Genomic DNA, 18,569 nt, shown 5'->3' with positions numbered 1-18,569 from the left:
TGTGAACAGTAAACCAGAAAGGTGGGCTTACCTTCCAAAGGCACTTGAAGTACCTAATAGATATCAGCCGCAAAGACAGATTTAACTGGTAATGAGGAGTTGAGGAGATGACTAGGAGGGCATCTCAATTTTCAGAAGCAGATGCTTCTGCACTGAAAGCTCACAAGATTGCCATGCCTCTTAGAGAATAGCATTTAACAATACGGAATATAGCCTTCTGACATAGTTGAAGGCTAATGGGATACAATGTTTAATTCACCTAGACACAGTGGCCTTCTTGTTACAATCTTTGAAACAGATAAACTGTAAACTTTTCCAAAACTGAGTATGAGTTATGTAAGATTTCAGAGATCTAAGGAGAGCACGACATTGCCTTTACTACAACAAGATTGGGACACAACTTAGGTAAACAATAGGCTCACCATCATGAAATTTCAAACTCATCTCAGGAATGTACTTGGGGCAGTTGTTAAACTGACAATAAGAAAAAATCACTGAGCATAATCTCCCATTCTAAAGACTGTCATAACTACAGCTGAAAATAACTTGAAAAAGCAGTTTCTAACTATCTAATGTATTCACAGTTTCATGGATCTGTCATCCAAAAGTCTGAATAGGGTTCTGTAATCTCCTGGAAAACTAAGGATAAATCCCACTGCAGAAATGTTGCCTGGTATAAAGATAGAGAAATTGTGGTCCCATAAAAGGTAGAGCTCACACAAAGAGCTAAGATGGCTAACATATGACCAGAAAGAGCATTGACTGAGACTTTTCTTGAAACCAGCTTGAGTCCGAGGGAAAGGGAGAGACAACATGCTGGAGGGAACAAGACTGCATGTCCAACCTCTTTCAGAACACCAGTTCCAATGGTGAGGGGAGCATAATTCCAATCCAAGCAAGGGTGAGAAAGGATGGCTGCATCCTGCTGAGAGATGCATGCAATTTGTAACCACCTTGGAGAAGCCTTCAGCTACATACCTCCACAGCTCAATCTCTATGCTGTGAGTACAAGATTTTCTGGGTTGGAGAATAGTGGTCTATATGCATGTAGGCCACAGCCCGCTGCTTGCCACATCTTGCAAGGGCCTAGTGCTGATGGAGAGGGGCCTAGGACTGGAGAACAAAAGCTCCAAAAGGTTGATGCGGAGAAATCATTCTTGGGGATGAAGGAAGACCAGAGACCTTGGACTTCCAGGGTTTGCTCCCTAACTGCAAAAAATCCATGTATACCACTACAAAGGTTGCCAAGAGATAAGAACTACCTAGCAGTCTGTTCCAAACATACACCCAAAGTGGGAAACTGAATGAGAGATACATTTTGTCCATGGAAGTCAGTAATGCTGACAGAGACCTTGAGGTAACAGCAGACAGCAAAGTAGAGGAATCACAGTATGAGTCTACAACGTATCATGAGTTTGCAACAGGAAATAAGTCCAATGTCATTTTCGACTGTTTATGCAGAGAAGTTCATCACGATGCAAAGAGATAACAGTCACTCCATACAGCTCTGCTACAATTCATCATTCTAAACGCCTCCATTACCACAAAGATATTCATAGCTTAGCGAGAGTTTAGAAGAAAGCAATTAAAATGGTGAGAGAGCTGACGGGATGACATATGAAGATAAGATGATCAGTAAAGCAGAGATTAATAGGAGACTTGATAACTTTCCAAAAGTATGGAGAGTATAAATACTAATGAGAGAAAAGAATTATTAAGGGTGGTAGAATGAGGTATAACTAGGAATAACGGGATAAAATTAAGAATGAAAAATTTTCTGCCTAAATTTTCCTAAGAGTGAGATCTGTAGGACTGAATAATAAAAGCCCAAGGGATATGCTGAAAGTCTCATCACTTAAGACCTTCAAAAAGTACACAGGATGAAGCACTAGTAATTATGCAACAAGGGAATAATCTTCCAAGAGCAAGGAGTGAAGTAGTTCAAATAGGTCTTTTCTATGTTCAATTTCTATAATTCTGGGAATCATAATCCATGGTCTTTAATCTTAATTCTTTAATCAAAATATTGTGCATCCCCTGTTTTGAAAATAGATTACAAACTGTGCATCAAATAGTCTATATTCTGAAAATCCAGTGAGTGTTTTTTAAGCAAAAGTTACTTAAAATTAATTTAGAATTTATGGAACGTGTCATGTTCACAGCACTCAGAACTAGATCCACAGGGCAAAAGCAATATAAGTTTGCTGGTCTACCAACATATTACAAAACTGTTCTGGGGTACTGTCTCTATAGTTGAGAAGGTAGTTCAGTCTTCATGTTCATTCAGTCTTTGGCCTCTCTGCTGAGAATGCCAACATTAGAAATTAGCATCTTTTTAAAAATTGAAACTGGATTGAGACCACAAATTCATCCCACAGGATACCAGCAACTAATCAGATGGCAATTGTTTGTCACTACCAACCTGGGCTGCATTCAGAACAAGAAGCTCAAGCTGAGAAAAGCAAAATGCTATCCTTTTTGCTGGAGCCACCCACTTCAAATTTCAATGTCAATAGGTTTCATGTGATTAGACCCAGAAATTATTCTCTTGTTGCTACACAAAATGGAAAAATACTTTACTATATTTCTTAGACAATATAATGTGTGTGTAGAAAAATCTTTCACAACCTTTCAATGTTACACGTCAACAATGTTGACTGTTAAAAATTAGATGGAAGTGTTGTTCTATTAATATTTCTACTTCTCCAAATCAGTGTTCCTATTCTAAATATTTTCCCCTCACTCTTAATCTCAGTTTACCTTTCTGTAACTGACAGCAAAATATTTAGCCAACTTTAGTTAAAATTTAGGCTTCACTGCTGCCTAGTTGCAAATTGTAAAATGAGGATTTCCTCTTGATTAGATGGGTAGTGCAAAAATAGTTTATCTGCAAATGATTTTTTTTTCCCTTAGTGACTATGTTCTTTTTCCTACCATTTTTTACACTTTTTGTGGGGTAAGGAAACTTTGCAAAGACAGGATAAATGTAACAAGTAGCAAAATGACCATCTGGGAGACAAAGTCCCAGGTACACAGTAACAAACACTGAATGGTATTCCAGTGGTTTTTCCATAAACAAGGCAAGTATCACTAGCTGTTGGTCCTAAAGCAGTGTCATTAAGATAAACAAAAATCACATGCCTAATTGGATTCTGTTGACATCACTCATCTGCATCAAAGAGCTTTCTGACTACCCCACTTCTTATCTGTACTGCTTTAAAACCACCTAACAATCATGGTTTAGTACTGCATTTCATTTTTTTTTTTTTAAAGTTACTCATTTTGTGAAATTTCTTTTGACGATATCTGAACAAAAACAGAAGTGAATACCTTTTGATTTAGTACAACAGAAGTACTTGTTGACTGTACAAGATGAAGGGAGTAATTCTGATTTCTAAAGCAATAGGAGCAAAGCATCCTTGTAAGTATGAAGTGTGTTATCCTAGATCCTCATTCTAAGATGCTATACTTCATTTCCTATTTAGATTAGAACATAAAGAAGCTTCAGGAAGTGAAGAATACAAATAAGATTGTTTTCTTTATATGTAAAATTTGTTTAAATTGGCTATTCATTTTGCTTATTTTCTTCCAGCTTTTAGAACCGATACTTCGTTCAATTTTTTAACACATGGCACAGTAGTTCATTAAAGATGAACTTATCGAGTAAAATTAAACTGAGTTAATTACAGATGTATGTTTGTCATAAACATACAGCTACGGGTAGCATAAAATCCTTCCTTTACCTGTAAACGGTTAAGCTCAAATAACCTGGTTAGCACCTGACCAAAAGGACCAATAAGGGAAGAAGATACACCTCTATCCCAATATAACACGGTCCGCGGGAGCCAAAAAATCTTACTGCGTTATATGTGAAACCGCATTCTATCGAACTTGCTTTGGCCCCCCTGCTCCTTGTCCCCTGACCGCCCCTCCTCCAGAGACCCCCCCTGTCCTTTGTCACCCCCAAGATCCCACCCCCTACCCAACCCCCCTGTTCCCTGTCCCCTGACTGCCCTGACCCCTATTCACACCCCTGCCCCCAGACAGGCACTCACCAGCAGCGGCGGGAAGCGGAGCAATGTGGCCCCAGCTGCTCTGCTCAGCTTCCCGTCGCCGGTGAGTGCAGGGAGGTTGAGGAAAGGACGCCCCCCACACTCACCGGCAGCGAGAAGCAGAGTGCCACGGCTGGGAGCTGGTGGAATGGAGCGGGCTGGGGCCGGGCTGCTCCACTTCCGCCGCTGCCAGTGAGTGCGGGGTGGGGGGGAGGAGAATCCCTTCCCCCAAGCCCCCTCCCCCAAGCGACACGGCTGGGGCCGGGATGAGGGAAGTGGAGCAGGCTGCTCCCAGCCCCCCACTAATCACCCAGGACACTCTGGGCCTGCAGGGCCCCCAAAAGTGCCCCCCCACAGCTCCTGCCTCCCAGACCCTGCTTTACCGCGTTGTATGCGAACCTGCGTTATATTGGATCACGCTATATTGGCGTAGAGGCGTACTTTTAAATCTGTGGGAGAAGGTTTTTGTTTGTGCTCTTTTTGTGTTCTCTCCAGGACAGAGAGGGACCAGGGCAGGAAAAATACATCTCCTAAAGCCATATCTGAAATAAGCATCTAAGATTACAAATTGTAAGTAATAGCAAAGAAATGCGTTAGGTTATCTTTTGTTTTAGCTTGTGAATTTTCCCTATGCTAAGAGGGAGGTTTATTCCTGTTTTTTGTAACTTTGAAGTTTTGCCGAGAGGGGAATCCTTTAAATCTTATTACCCTGTAAAATTACCTTCCATCCTGATTTTACAGAGGTGCTTCTATTACTTTTTTCTTTATAACAAAGTTCTGTTTTTAAGAATCTGATTGGGTTTTTAGTGTCCTAAAAACCCAAGGGTCTCGTCTGTGCTCACCTTGGTTACTCTGAAGCCTCCCCAGGAAAGGAGGTGAAGAGGCTTGCGGGGATATTTTGGGGAAACAAGAACTCCAAGTGTTCCTTTTCCTATATCTTTATCTAACTCACTTGGTGGTGACAGCGATACCGTCCAAGGACAAGGAAGAATTTGTGCCTTGGGGAAGTTTTTAACCTAAGCTGGTAGAAATAAGCTTATGGGGTCTTTCATGCGGGTCCCCACATCGGTACCCCAGAATTCAGAGTGGGGAGGGAACCAGGACATATGTGTTGGATTTTCCTAGCCCTCGTGTGGGCAGCATTCAATTTAGAAATAAATCATGAAAAAAATGTACCTAAACTTAGATCATTTTTCTCACTGAAAAAGTCTTCTGACAATTTCTAGTGCACTGAAGACAATTCCTAGTGCACCCAAAATGCATCATTCTGTGACATCACTAATATGATAAGTTGCAACTGGTCTCCTGATTATTAGGTCACAGAAAAATGCATTCTGAAATATCTTCAGTGAACTCAAAAGTGCTATAAAAGGCTCAGTATTTTGTGGAAAGACCTATTATAAAAAACTGAAAACTTTTGTGTGTTGAATATACTTTCTCTCTCTCTCCTTCACACACACAAGCACCAGTTTACTGGAGATTAATTAATTACATGATTTTGTGCTAAAATATTAGTTACGGCCCAGATCCTGAAAACACTCACAAACGTGTTTCCGTACATTAGTAGTCAGTCCCATTGAATTTAAGAGGACTAATTACATGAATAAATGTTTGCAAGACCGGGGCATAACGGTTTACCTTACTTAATACACTGACAATTCATATAACAATAAATTCAAAGACGTACAATATAAATATTATTTGCAACATAGATTTATAAAATAAATCAAGCCACAGTAGAAAGGCGGTTGGAAGACAATTTTTTTCTTATTCCAGTAAGTTGTAAACTCTTTGTAATGCTTGCAAAGGCAGATTTGTACAGAAAAAAATATATATTAAAAAAATAAAGAAACCACCCGTGTATTGTGCACACTTTCTACAAACAGGATAAAAGCAGAAACTATCCAATTTCTCCATTTCACATTTGGTATCTGTTTAATTGTCAGTTCACAGTGGTTTAATGGAACTTTGGTAACTGCAGCATTCATCAAGGCTAGTTTTTTGGACAGCATCTCACCTGGTCTGTTCATCACTCCAAGCGATTCTCATGCCTTTCCCACCACCACCTGCTGAGGCCTTGATCATGACAGGGTAGCCTAACAGTGGGGAACAATTAGACAGAATTTCAAACTTTGATCAGTTGCTCATATGAACATGACAACTGACCACATGTCCAATAACGTAGCAGACAACAACTGGTTTATTAAAAAAGGTTTGTTTGGCGAGAGAAGAGATTTTTTTTTTTCCTTTTTGAGACTATATTGTCAATACAGTACATTTGTGATGCCATGAGAAAGTGGTTTTCTCTATTTCATTTATTACCCCCAAAATACTGAGTGAACAGAGTCCCCGAGTGGCAAAGTGGTTTATGAGAAAAGGTATGTTTGTCATTTCTAAGTTAACTTCACTCTTCTAACAAATTTTGTTACCTTTCTTCTGTTGAAATACAGCGGACCCTTGCTAGAGCGTGCATCGCTAGAGCGCGGATTCGCATATAGTGTGGTTGCAGCGATGGATCCCAAATTTAAATATTTAAATTGGGATCCATGGTAACGCTGCCCCCGCTATAATGCGGTACCGCGCATGGATCCCGAACCCCATGTTCTAGCAAGGGTCCAGTGTAAGTATTTTCACTGATGAAAATAAAACATACATACTTTACTAGCAGAAATAGACAGGAGGTGTTTCTATGCTATTGGTCAAAATGGCCAGCAACTTATGTATTCAAAGGCCTTGGCCAATAGTGCAGTACATTTCTTTGACATCACAAAAGAGCCGTGCTGCATTCACATTAGAACAAGTGAATAAAAAATACTAACAATTATATACCAATAGAAGGTAACAGAAGTAATTTCCCAAAACTGATGTGATACAAATATTAAATTAAAAAACAAAATCTGACACCCCTGCTCAGACTAAGTAGTATTTTACTTCCAGTGTAAGGTTAACTTATTATGAATTTTTCAATTTGGCTGTAAAAGTTTTCTGAATGTTAAAAAGAAAGAGAGAGAAAGAAATTAGTACATGTAGCATAACTATTTGGGATTACAACTACTTTCCAGAGGTCATTTCTTAATTGCATTGATTAATCTGCCTCTCTCTCACACTAATCTGTGGGACATTTGGTAGTTAAGGATCAGATTGGAACAGCTTCTAAGATAGTTTGATATTTTCAAAGATAGGAAAAAATCCACAACCATGTGTGTGTCACAGGGCTGCAGGTATAGTTTATGAGGATGCTAATTAGAGCAAACTCTAACCCTGCTAACTTGTCTTGGCACTAAAACCATGATCTGTCCTTGCAAAATGAAGATTTGTTTCTATGCATGACTGATTTGGAAAGCTCACTATTTAAGAGATTTGGGGATGATAGTGAATATTTGGATACAAGTCAAAATAGGGATGTCCAAATCAACCACGTTAACAAATTTCACTGTAGTTTTTACTGTTTACTTATTTAGCTCTATGAATTGTGAATAGTTTTACCCCTCACTTTTCAAACAGTTCACGTTTATTTAATTTCAAAGGGATTCAAGGGAAGGCCGGTAAAAATAACTGTACTTGAAAAAACTTACACATAAAGAGAAATTGGGAAGACTTGAGTTTTCTTCCTTTGAAAGGAGGTGAATAAAAGTGGAGATGATAAAACCATACAAATTAATGAAGGGTCTAGGGAAGGCAGATTGGAAGTTTCTGAACTTTCCTGCCTCATAAAACAAAATAAATAGGACATTCAATTAAACTGAGGTGGCAAATTCAAAATGGATAAAAGAAAATACTTTCCGAAAGTATAATTTAACTGTGGAACTCCTTGCCACAGAACATCAGTGAGGCCAAAAATTCAGCAAGATTCAAAAAGGGATTAGACATTTTTATGGCTGAAAAGAATATCCACCAGAGTTATCATTGTTAAGTCTAAAAAAGGATATTGGAAGGAATATAAAACCTCATTTTAAAACCTTATACTTCAGGCCTTTAGCTAATATCTAACTATTAGAGATTAGATGAGCCCTATTGTGGGGAGCAGATTACCCTACATCTGCCTACTGTGGATTTCTTACTCCATTCTCTGAAACATCTGGTGCTGACCACGGTCGGAGACCGCATATTGGACAAGATGGAGCATGGGTCTAATCCAGTACAATTATGATGTTCCAATCTAATATTAAAAATAAAAATTCATGTTATGTGCTCCATAGTAATACCACTTGAAGCTTGAAAAAGTTCATCTTCTTACCAATAACGTTAATCATTTCAGCCTGGTATAACACATTATATTATTCAGTTGAATGACTCATTGATTTTACTCATACAGTCATCATAAAAATAATTATAATTTTGCTGACATTCACTTCTGGGGGGAAATAAGGTACACTGTTTATATATTATAAAACACACAGATCACATTTCTCAACCAAGTTGGCTAAACTGGGTTACTCAACAAAAAATATACAGGAGGCTTGTTATTGGCATGACCCGTTGAGTTTTGCAGAACTTTACTGCTGCTTTTTGGTAATTTTATGTGTATTGATTTCATATTAGCTGTACATGTACATAAGGTGGCAAATCAAGACTATACATAGTCCCAGTATGTGTAAAAAAACCAGCACACATTTTATAAAGAAAGAGTTTCAGTATACACATACAACTTTCCATGGTAAGGGAGAAAATTTCTGCAGTCAACTCTTTTTATGCCTTCCGAGAGAGCATTTTTATTAGATAGTTATCACACTTCGGCTTTGTCTGCATTTGGAAAAATGACAAAACGCAGCAATGGTTTCTCCCTATCCTCTCTCAGCTGGTATTGAAAACAATTTAAGTCATAGACCAAACAGAACAGTATTGACAAACCCAGATAATAGACCCAGGTTTGACTTCTGTGTTAGAACATGATTCAAACAGGTCTCCCATTGAAATATTTTCTCACAGTTTGGCCAGATAGAGAACTTCCTATTCCCTACTGTTACAACAGGGTTCAAAAGCAGTATTTGAGAAGTATGCTGAAATAAGGATGGCAAAAAATGATGGGGAGAAAAGGGCATCCAACCTTTTTCAAATTTCAAGAAAATCCGTATGTGAATTTTGAGCAGAGGTTGAGTCCTATTTTATGGGAATGCATCAACCATTCCCTAGACATATGGCCCTTGAAATTTAAATTAGAAATGATTCAGGTGAAAAGACAGCAAACATTAAAAATAATATAGAATAAAATAGGGCCAACATTTTCAAAATTGTGTGTTTAAGATTAGTTTCCTAAATACATAAGCAAAAAAAAACAAAAAAATAGCCTGCTTTCAAAGATGCTAAGCACACTAGCTGCCTTTCACTTTAACAGAATTTGTTGGGTGTTTAGCTTTTCTGAAAAACCAGAGAACTTTCATGTGTGTGTCTACATATGATCATACTGGCCTTGGGTCAAGGACAGAGCTGATGTCCCAGGGGGCCCTTTTGTTATTTGGCAAACCTGAGAGGCCTGCCAGTCCTGCTATATAGAAGATGAGGATCCCTTGGCTGGGTTTAGGAGGTTTTGTGTATCTGCTGGGGGAAAGATGCTGAGGGCATTAATTATCATTGTCCTAGTCAATTTTGCATTGATGGCCTGCACCTCTCAGACATTGGCTACAGTCTCAATAACTGAATATATGGACATGGATTAAAGATTGGCTGGATTTTTTATTGTTGCTAAACTCAAAACTCAAAGCTAATAGTATTTACGGTAGTATGTTCTGGCAGCAAGGATTAGATTAATCTCCCAGGAAGGGGTAAATTATTTGAGCAGGGTTCGGTCTTCTTCTCTTTCCCACAGATTAAGCACCAATTTACCTTCCTGTGCCTAAATTTGGATTCATGAGTTTACCCAACTCTTGGTGCAAAGTTTGGTGCTTTTCCTGGTGCATTAGAATTCACGAGATTATACACCTGTCTGGGTCTTGGAAATATACAAGCCTTTTTGCCTAATTTAAACAGAGTCTGGTAGACTTTTGATGCTGTATAAAATAAGCAATATTGTCATCATTAAGTTGGTCTGTTCTCTCTTTACACAGTTAAACATATTCAGTATTTGAGTATCAAAAGGGGTCAGCAAGGGCTTGTGATGGTTCCCTATTGCTGTTACTTCCCAGTTTTCATCATTGCCAGCACATCTTATCATCAGGTATTATTTTATTAAATTATTTTTATAAAGTAGTAGCCTCTGGACCATAAACTGTATCTGTCCAGCAATATCAGGGTCTGTTTTCAGTATCTATTTTAAGCAACATTAAACATCAGCCAGCTATAAGTGAACTGAAACATGACAATAGCATGTTTTCCAGCTACTTTGTTTTATATTGGCTTTGGTTCTTGTTTTTTTTTTCACTAGCATGGCAAGATACCAAGTGAAACTTACTAGATCCTGATCATGCTTCAGAGATCAGGACTCTAGTAAGTTTCAATTTGCGACTTACAGCCTGAATAGATGTAACAGCCAGGAGATTACCCAAAAAAAAAGAAAATCCCTGCTGGTTTCACATCACTGCCTGTACATCACACAGAACAGAACTCTTCAGAATGGAGCAGTAGGAGCAGAGAGAAGAGGAAAGCAAGAATGGACCACAACGACAAAAAAAGAAGGGAAACGGAAGACTGACAACCCACCAGAAGTGATGGGAGAGGAGAATTAAAAATACTGTAAAAATGGTAAAGGAGTAGAGCTAGTGAGATTATATATTGCAGAAAGGACAATGGGAGAAGTAAAACTCACAGAGAAAAGTATGGGGAGAGAGAACACGCAAACAATAAGAGGAAAGAAGATATGACATAGAACATATCCTAATTTTTGGGGAGTAAGGTAGGAATGGCAGGGTGAAGGAAACAAAGAGAACACTACACCAATTAAAGGGGGGAAGAAACAAATTCAGCTCACTTATAATTGGACAACAAAATGTATTTTTCTTTCCTTTAAGCTATATTTATAATGATAACTTGTCTTAGACAGTTACAGGCAGTACCACATAGAACATTGATGATGCATGCTACACAGCCAGTATTGCTAATGAACAGCCAGTCAGAATGCACCACTGAGGAGCAGGAAGTGAAATCAGCAGAGGGCATTACTTGGAATGCTAAAATCATTGATTATGCATTCCAACTGACATCAGAAAAATTTGTTCTTTACAATAACTATCTCAAAGACTTTCTTAGAAAAGCAAGACTGTTTGGATGAACACAGTTAAAGGTAACCTGAAAATATTGTAAATAAATTCCAGGTGCCCCAAACAGCAAAAGGGTACAGGTGCATTACACACATTCGAGATTCTGGTTGTATCCTGTTTTCTCGTTTTAGGTCCCCTAATAACAAAGATCACTAGCTCACACTCTGATATGATGCACCCCACTTAACCATGCTGAGAACTATACATCACCTTAGAAACCTCAGTGAAGTCCAACTATTTGAGCTGGTGGAGGAAACATGAAAAGTGGCTTTTTTTCTTTCAGTATACAGCATGATTCGGCAAACTTTTTAAACATAATTTTTAAAACTAGCCAGAGACAAAAAGAAAAAAATGCTACCTGCATAACTCCCTATAACTGTCTCCAATGCCCATCAAGGTTAACAGGTTGAAGTGATACCATCAGCCTATTGGGACAATCATATCAGAAAGAGGAACAGGTCAGGAGGACATCAGGGGGCCGAAAATGAAAAATAAGCGAGAATAAGTTTTACAAGTCATGTGGAATGCACCGCTGCCCCTTGCTATTTGTGTCACTCAAAATACTCAGTTAATTTACAAAAACACTTGTAGATAGCCTTTTAGATCAGTGGTTACATATCCCACAAAAACAAAACTGCAAGTCAAAATATACAAATGAAGCTGAAAACATGTATTTAATTTATTTTTTTAAAAGGATTCCATGCTATAAAACAGCAATTTTATTTAACAACTTGTCCTACTAAAATTTTACCATGGCTAGCAACCTTGTCTTCTTTTCATTTCTGCTTGAATGACAGTGAGTGATAAGTCTTTAGACTTGAAATTAGATGAAGGTTTCTAACCATCAGAGGAGTGAAGTTCTGGAACAGCCTTCCAAGGGAAGCAGTGGGGGCAAAAGAGTATCTGGCTTCAAGATTAAACTCGATAAGTTTATGGAGGAGATGGTATGATGGGATAACATGATTTTGGCAATTAATTGCTCTTTAACGATTCATGGTAAATAAGCCCAATGGCCTGTGATGGGATGTTAGATGGGGTGGGTCCTGAGTTACTACAGAGAATTCTTTCCTGGGTATCTGGCTGGTGAATCTTGCCCACATGCTCAGGGTTCAGCTGATCGCCATATTTGGGGTCAGGAAGAAATTTTCCTCCAGGGCAGATTGGAAGAGGCCCTGGGGGTTTTCGCCTTCCTCTGCAGCATGTGGCATGGGTCACTTGCTGGAGGATTCTCTGCACCTTGAAGTCTTTAAACCATGATTTGAGGACTTCAATAGCTCAGACATAGGTGAGAGGTTTATTGCAGGAGTGGGTGGGTGAGATTCTGTGGCCTGCATTGTGCAGGAGGTCAGACCAGATGATCATAATGGTTCCTTCTGACCTTAATATCTATGAATCTATGAATCACCTGATCTCACAACAGTGACATAAAAGCTAGCCAAAAAAAATGCTGAATTAAATTTTGCCATCCTAATTTACAACTTGTCTACACCTGAGATTTTGGTGCAGTTAAACTAGTGCAATATAGCTGCATCAGTGAAAATTCTCAGTGGGAATGCACGGTACTGGTATAAAAGTGTTTTTCAGCCCCACAAATTATCCCAGTTTTAAACCAGTCTAAGGTGTGACAACACTAGTCACCTTTTGCACTGGTGAAGTACATGCATCCATAGTAGGGGTTCGTGTTGGAGTAGCTACACTGTTAAAAACAAAAACAAAAAACAGCCAAGAAACCCTCTTTAAGCGACAAATCCTTAGACTCATAAAACAACCCTAATCAGAGAGCCCATCCAGGCTGTCGCCTCCACAAAACACTTTACAGCAGTGGTTTTCAACCTTTTCTCATTTTCAGACCCCTAAAAAATTGCAAATGGTGGTACAGACCGCTTTAGAAATCTTAGGCACAGTCTGCGGAACCCCCGGGATCCCTGGACCACAGGTTGGAAACCACGGCTTTACAGTACTAGGACCGAATTCAGGAAAGCACTTCAGCAAGCACATGCATAGATATTTTCCTGAATAAGAAGCTTTCCTAAATGAGGACCGAAGGTGTCTATCACACATTACACTTGGCCTTAGCTAAAATAAGAGTCCCAGGTAGGTTTTTGTTTGCTTTTTCCCATTCTATAATGTATTTAGAAGCAGAATGGTGATTTGATTTTAGCGTGGTATAGCAGAAAAGTTGGTGACCCAGACTGTATTCATGCCAGCTGTGGTTCAAATAATGATGAAGAATGAAGAGCATAAGCATCATTCTGTCAGCCTCCCTATAAAGAGAAATGTACCATGCCTAACACCTTATGCAAAAAGGATATCATATTTAATTTCATGAATACTTTAAACTAACCAGTGATCACTGTGTCTTGTATCCTGTCTGCAACTCATTCATGTACTCAGTCTTTAAAGCTCAGTTTGTAAAGCTAAAATGTGATGATTTAAGAGATAGGGCATTAAGGCAATGGGGAACTTAAAAACCATTAAAACATTATTTGTTCTATAGGGATTACTTATTACACATTCAATTTAGTCAACCATGTCTGCTGAGAGGCACACAAATCCCACCATAGCTAATTTAAGAACTTACCAATTTCCCTTGCAATTCTGACAGCTTCATCTGCATCCTGTAAAAGCAGGAAATGAGACCTAACATTAATCCCATCAGCCATTGCACTATGTCCTTAGGGCAGTCATATATTGCACTACTGTCTCCTCTGATTCATTTAATGTTTGATTTTACAACCTTCTGACCCTTTTCAGTCAGAGGAATGTAAAATTAATACCATAAGTGGAATGTAAATTCTACCTCATCATTATTATACTGAGAAACTCAAAGCAGCAAGCAATCAGCTGACAGGAAGCACTCCCAGAATCTCAAAATGATTTTCTGCAGTTCAAGGAATTTAAATGGTAGAATTTAGAAGTTTACAATCAATAATGGATCATAAATCAGATCATTAAAGCTTGTCCATTGCCAGCTTGTTTCTGTCCTCAGTTGTTTATGTGTCATGTTTTTCCAGATGCTGTCAGCAGGGGGAGTTGATTCTCTATTGTTTGGATAAGATTCAGATTCAGAATGAATCTTACAGAACTTCTTTAAGAACTAAATCTTGCAGTCCTTATTCAGGCAAAATTCACATCAACTTCAGTTTTGCAGTTTTTCACCTCAAGACAGATGCTTTAATGTAACTTGTTAGGGTTTTGAACTGTGGTCTGAAATGCATAAATTCAAATAATGGTTTCCATGATCAAAAACAGTTTGTAAGATACTATTAATTAGCAAAGTTCTTTTGTTGTCACCATCTATATTGCATCAGCTGACTCATACTATGGAAAGGAAAGTATCAGGGGGTAGCCGTGTTAGTCTGTATCCACAACATGGAGTGCGGGGGGAGGGGGGCAAGGAAAGGAAAAGTGTAATGGAGTGTGGGTGAGAGGGAAGCCAGGGGAAGTAAAATGATTCTCCCAAGGTACTTTCAGCACAGGTTCACTTGTAACAGCCAAAGTTTCTATCTCATTCAGTAGTTAAATTCCACATCCCTTCACCCACAACAATATATTTCCATCATGATACTGTAAAAAGAAAAATGTTTATATGATCATGGCATGGGTTAAATCTGAAAATTCCATCCAAATTTGCTAATATTTATACTATTCTGTGACATATATTAAGAGATTTGAATGGAAGGCAGTAATGTCTGGAAACCACCAGCTGCTAAGTGCATCTGAAGCTTAAGGGGTTGACTTATTAACATTAAAATGAAATTCAATATTTTTAAAGCTTTCAAGGCAATTCGTTTTAAAAGCACCCAGGTCAGAATTTTTTTTAAATACATACAAAATGTTCATACCTGGTTCATTTATGCCCAATAATAAAACAAAATCCTCTTTAAAAGTCTTCAGTACCTAGTAACAACCCCATGAAGAATAAGGAGGCTGGCAGGGGAAGTTGTCAGAAAATTTAATTTCCTTTCATTAGCTAGTCTGCTCCACAAATCGGTGCTTGTTAAGTTCAAAGCAGTCCTGAAAGCTACATCAGTTTTAAGTCTTTTTACTCCAAGCAGTCACATCTGTTAATGAGATTTTTCCAAATAACAATTGTTTTTAAGTCAGAGATAAATCTACAAAATAAAATCAAGGTTTACTGTTTTATTACACCTTGCTGCTTTCCATGACCCTGCACTCTCCAAATTTTAGCTTAAAGGGATAAAAATGCATGAAAAGGGTCATTTAAGAATGTTAGTGGTTTCCACACATTGAGTTTGAAGGTTCTTTGTTCCTGCCTGTGACAGTTATGCGAGAATACTTCCCCTTAATAGCCTCTCTGTCAGGAAGTGTTAAACCTGCCAAATGCAGACAATTAGAGCCTCTTGAACAAAATGCAGGAAGAGTGATGACTGATGAAGAGCCACGATTATAGTCAAGAAGGAAACTTTTACATTTCTTTTCTCTTGCAAATTCAGTCATATATTTGCAAAATAGAATTGGGAGAGGGGGAAGCAAATAGGATAAATTTTTTCACTTAGTTACCTGCAAACAAGTGGCTAATGTATATTGCAAGTTCAGAGAAAAACAAGCAGCAAATCACTGGAAGACAACTTTTCAGAGCCATGATTGTTTTATATATACAGTCAACAATTTTAAAGAATAAATACTGCAATATGAGGAGCATAGCATTAATTGCCTCAAATCATTTTATCCTGAAAAACAGTGAGGGGAACAGATTTAAGAAGTCTACCAGCAAGGATATCACTTATTTACACTATTTTAACATCAATTTAGTTAACAGTTCTAATGTATTAAAATTAAAAGAACTTCACAATAGCAATTCAACGCATATTCAAATTTTTTAGCTTTCGAAGTCTGCTTTAGAAACAGAAGATATTGTTTATTTGTTTTAGAATTCTAAAAAGAGAGAGGAGATGGAAACTGTTTGGAAAAATGCATAAACAACTAGCATAATCCAGTCTCTAGCAACTGCCTTTTGATCTCTTTCCCTGAAACAGTAAATTTTAATACAGTGCATTTTACTTGAGCATTACATAAATATGGCAAGTGTCCAAGTTCTAATAAAAATTTAAGGCAGTTATTTTTAGATTATTGGTGCTGAGTAGTTCTGACAGACACTGCATAGTTGCCATGGGAAAAAAATTCAGTATCACAAATAAGGTATTACCCAATGCATAAGATCATGTGTGGAAAATATAGAAAGAAAACATGAGTATTAAAAAAATATTTTAAAATATTTTAATCAATTTCATCTTTTGCAAAGGTTTCATTGGTGTACTGTTGTTTCCTGTAAATACACATAAGCTACACTAGTTTTTGTTTAAAACAGATTAATTATAAAAAAACTATACAATTCTAGCATATTATTTTATGTTATTACATTTTTTACTAGTTTGGACAATTAATAAAAAAGTGATATAAAAGTCACGTTAACGATTATGTTTTTACTAATGGCTGAGTTCACCATGGTTAAGTTAAAGGGGCATTAAAAAGTCATTTTTGTTAAATTAAATAGAAATTTCTTACGTGTTCATTTGGTTTAAATTCTTCTTTCCCAGGTACCAGCAAATGGAGACAGGAAAAAAGTAGAACTACTGTGATGAAGTGGATTGACTAGCTGAACTAGTTGAGAGACTTTGGGAGCTATACAATTTTTATTACTTAGGAATAACTACATCGTATTTTTCAGGGACGGCGATGTTTGGTGGTGTAGAGGAACTTGGAAAATCTAAACTAATAGGTAAGCAGTTACTAATGTCCAATATTTATTTTGCGAGAGGTTTAGGGGTCATTTTAACATCACTACCCAGCTCAAAAACATACTGAAATGGCTATGTAGGAAAAAACCAAAACAAACCAAAAAATCTTCACCCCACTGAAATCTATGTCAAAACTCCCATTGATTTCAGAGGGGAGAGGATTTCATCTACAGATATTAACCTACTGGACCCATACTCAGCATTGCGGCACTTGCTGTACAAGTAAACTGGACACTATCCAGCAATAAAAACTTTTCTCCACTATCTTCCCCACTCCCACTTTTCACTACAGCCTTTTTCCTCCTCCCCACTACCCAGTTTCTCCCTCACATTTCTTTAACCTGTAAAATCTTGCCTTCTGTCACTTTCCCCACTGCGAGAAACCCACATACACTTCATCACCACGCAGTTTGGTCATTGCTCACCTTGATTATTATTGTAACCTTTTTCTTTAGCCTCTCTGCTTCTCACCTCTCCCATTTAATGCCATGTGTTCACTACAGAGACTATACCAGCAAAGCTACAGCACCACAGGATTCTTCTGGTAGCATAACTGCACTGGGGGTTAGGGCAGCATAGCTGTGTCGCTCAGTGGTGTGGGTCTTTCACACTCCTGGAAGATGTAGCTAAGTTGACCTAAATTTTAAGATGTAGACCAGGCCCCAGTCTAACCAAAATATCTGCTGAAGTCCTCATGTTCTCAAACCGATGCCCCAAAACCTTGAATCCCCCCTACTGACTCCCTTTATCTTACTGTATCAGATTCAAGCTCCTCATCTTCTTGTATAATCCTGCTCTCACCCACAGCTGTGCTCTTATTTTCTCTTACTCCACAACTCACTTTCACTGCTTCTCCCAATACTCTATCTTCAATGATCCCTTCATCTCCCTCTTCCACTCTTGACTTCAGACCTTCATTTATGCTGATCACTCCCTTGGGAACAGGCTCCCATCTCTTGTATGCCAGGCACCCTCTTCTTCCATTTTTCAAAACTCTTCTTAAAGATGAATCCTTGAAAGAATCCTTTCTACTGTACAGTACTTTGTTCTCCTGGCCTATACCCTCTCCACAGCCTCTCCTACCTGAACTGTTGCGCTGTGTTTAGACCTTTATTTGTCTCATATCTTAAATCAGTGATTTTCAACCTTTTTTCGTTTGCGGGCCCCTAAAAAATTTCTAATGGCAGTGCGGATCCCTTTGGAAATCTTAGGCATAGTCTACAGACGCCCTTGGGTCCATGGGCCCCAGGTTGAAAACCACTGTCTTAAATGATAAGCTATTTGAGGAAGGGGACATGTTCTACTCTAGATTTGTAAAGCACCCTGTACATTTCGCCGCACTGTTTAAAATGACAATTAACAAACAGACAGACAGCTCTTCACTCTGAGCAATGTAGTCTTCCTTAACGTAGTCTTGAACTGAACAAGACAGCGAAGCACGGTCTTTCTTATGCCATTTTGTCCACCAAAAAACAACAACCCTCGTCTGTCTTTCTAACTTGTGAAGTGATCTTTACAGTATTATGCAAAGCTCTCTTCACACAAAGAGTGTGAAGGCATTT

At 38.3% G+C, this 18,569-nt stretch overlaps 1 protein-coding gene across 2 annotated transcripts in view; it reads right to left on the bottom strand.

Moving 5' to 3' along the window:
* Positions 1 to 18,569, bottom strand: part of PCCA (propionyl-CoA carboxylase subunit alpha) — a 388,477-nt gene that overhangs the window by 256,005 nt on the left and 113,903 nt on the right. For both annotated transcript variants that reach the window (XM_074963058.1, XM_074963066.1), the window contains exons 8-9: positions 13,827 to 13,863; positions 6,070 to 6,148 (exon numbers count right to left, since the gene is read on the bottom strand). In XM_074963058.1, the coding sequence (XP_074819159.1) occupies positions 6,070 to 6,148; positions 13,827 to 13,863 (116 nt within the window). The remainder of the gene's footprint in view (positions 1 to 6,069; positions 6,149 to 13,826; positions 13,864 to 18,569) is intronic.

Source organism: Natator depressus, chromosome 1, assembly GCF_965152275.1.
Source record: "Natator depressus isolate rNatDep1 chromosome 1, rNatDep2.hap1, whole genome shotgun sequence".
Taxonomy (NCBI): domain Eukaryota; kingdom Metazoa; phylum Chordata; order Testudines; family Cheloniidae; genus Natator; species Natator depressus.
Note: the sequence above shows the minus strand (reverse complement) of the source record. Positions and strands in the feature narration are given on the sequence as shown.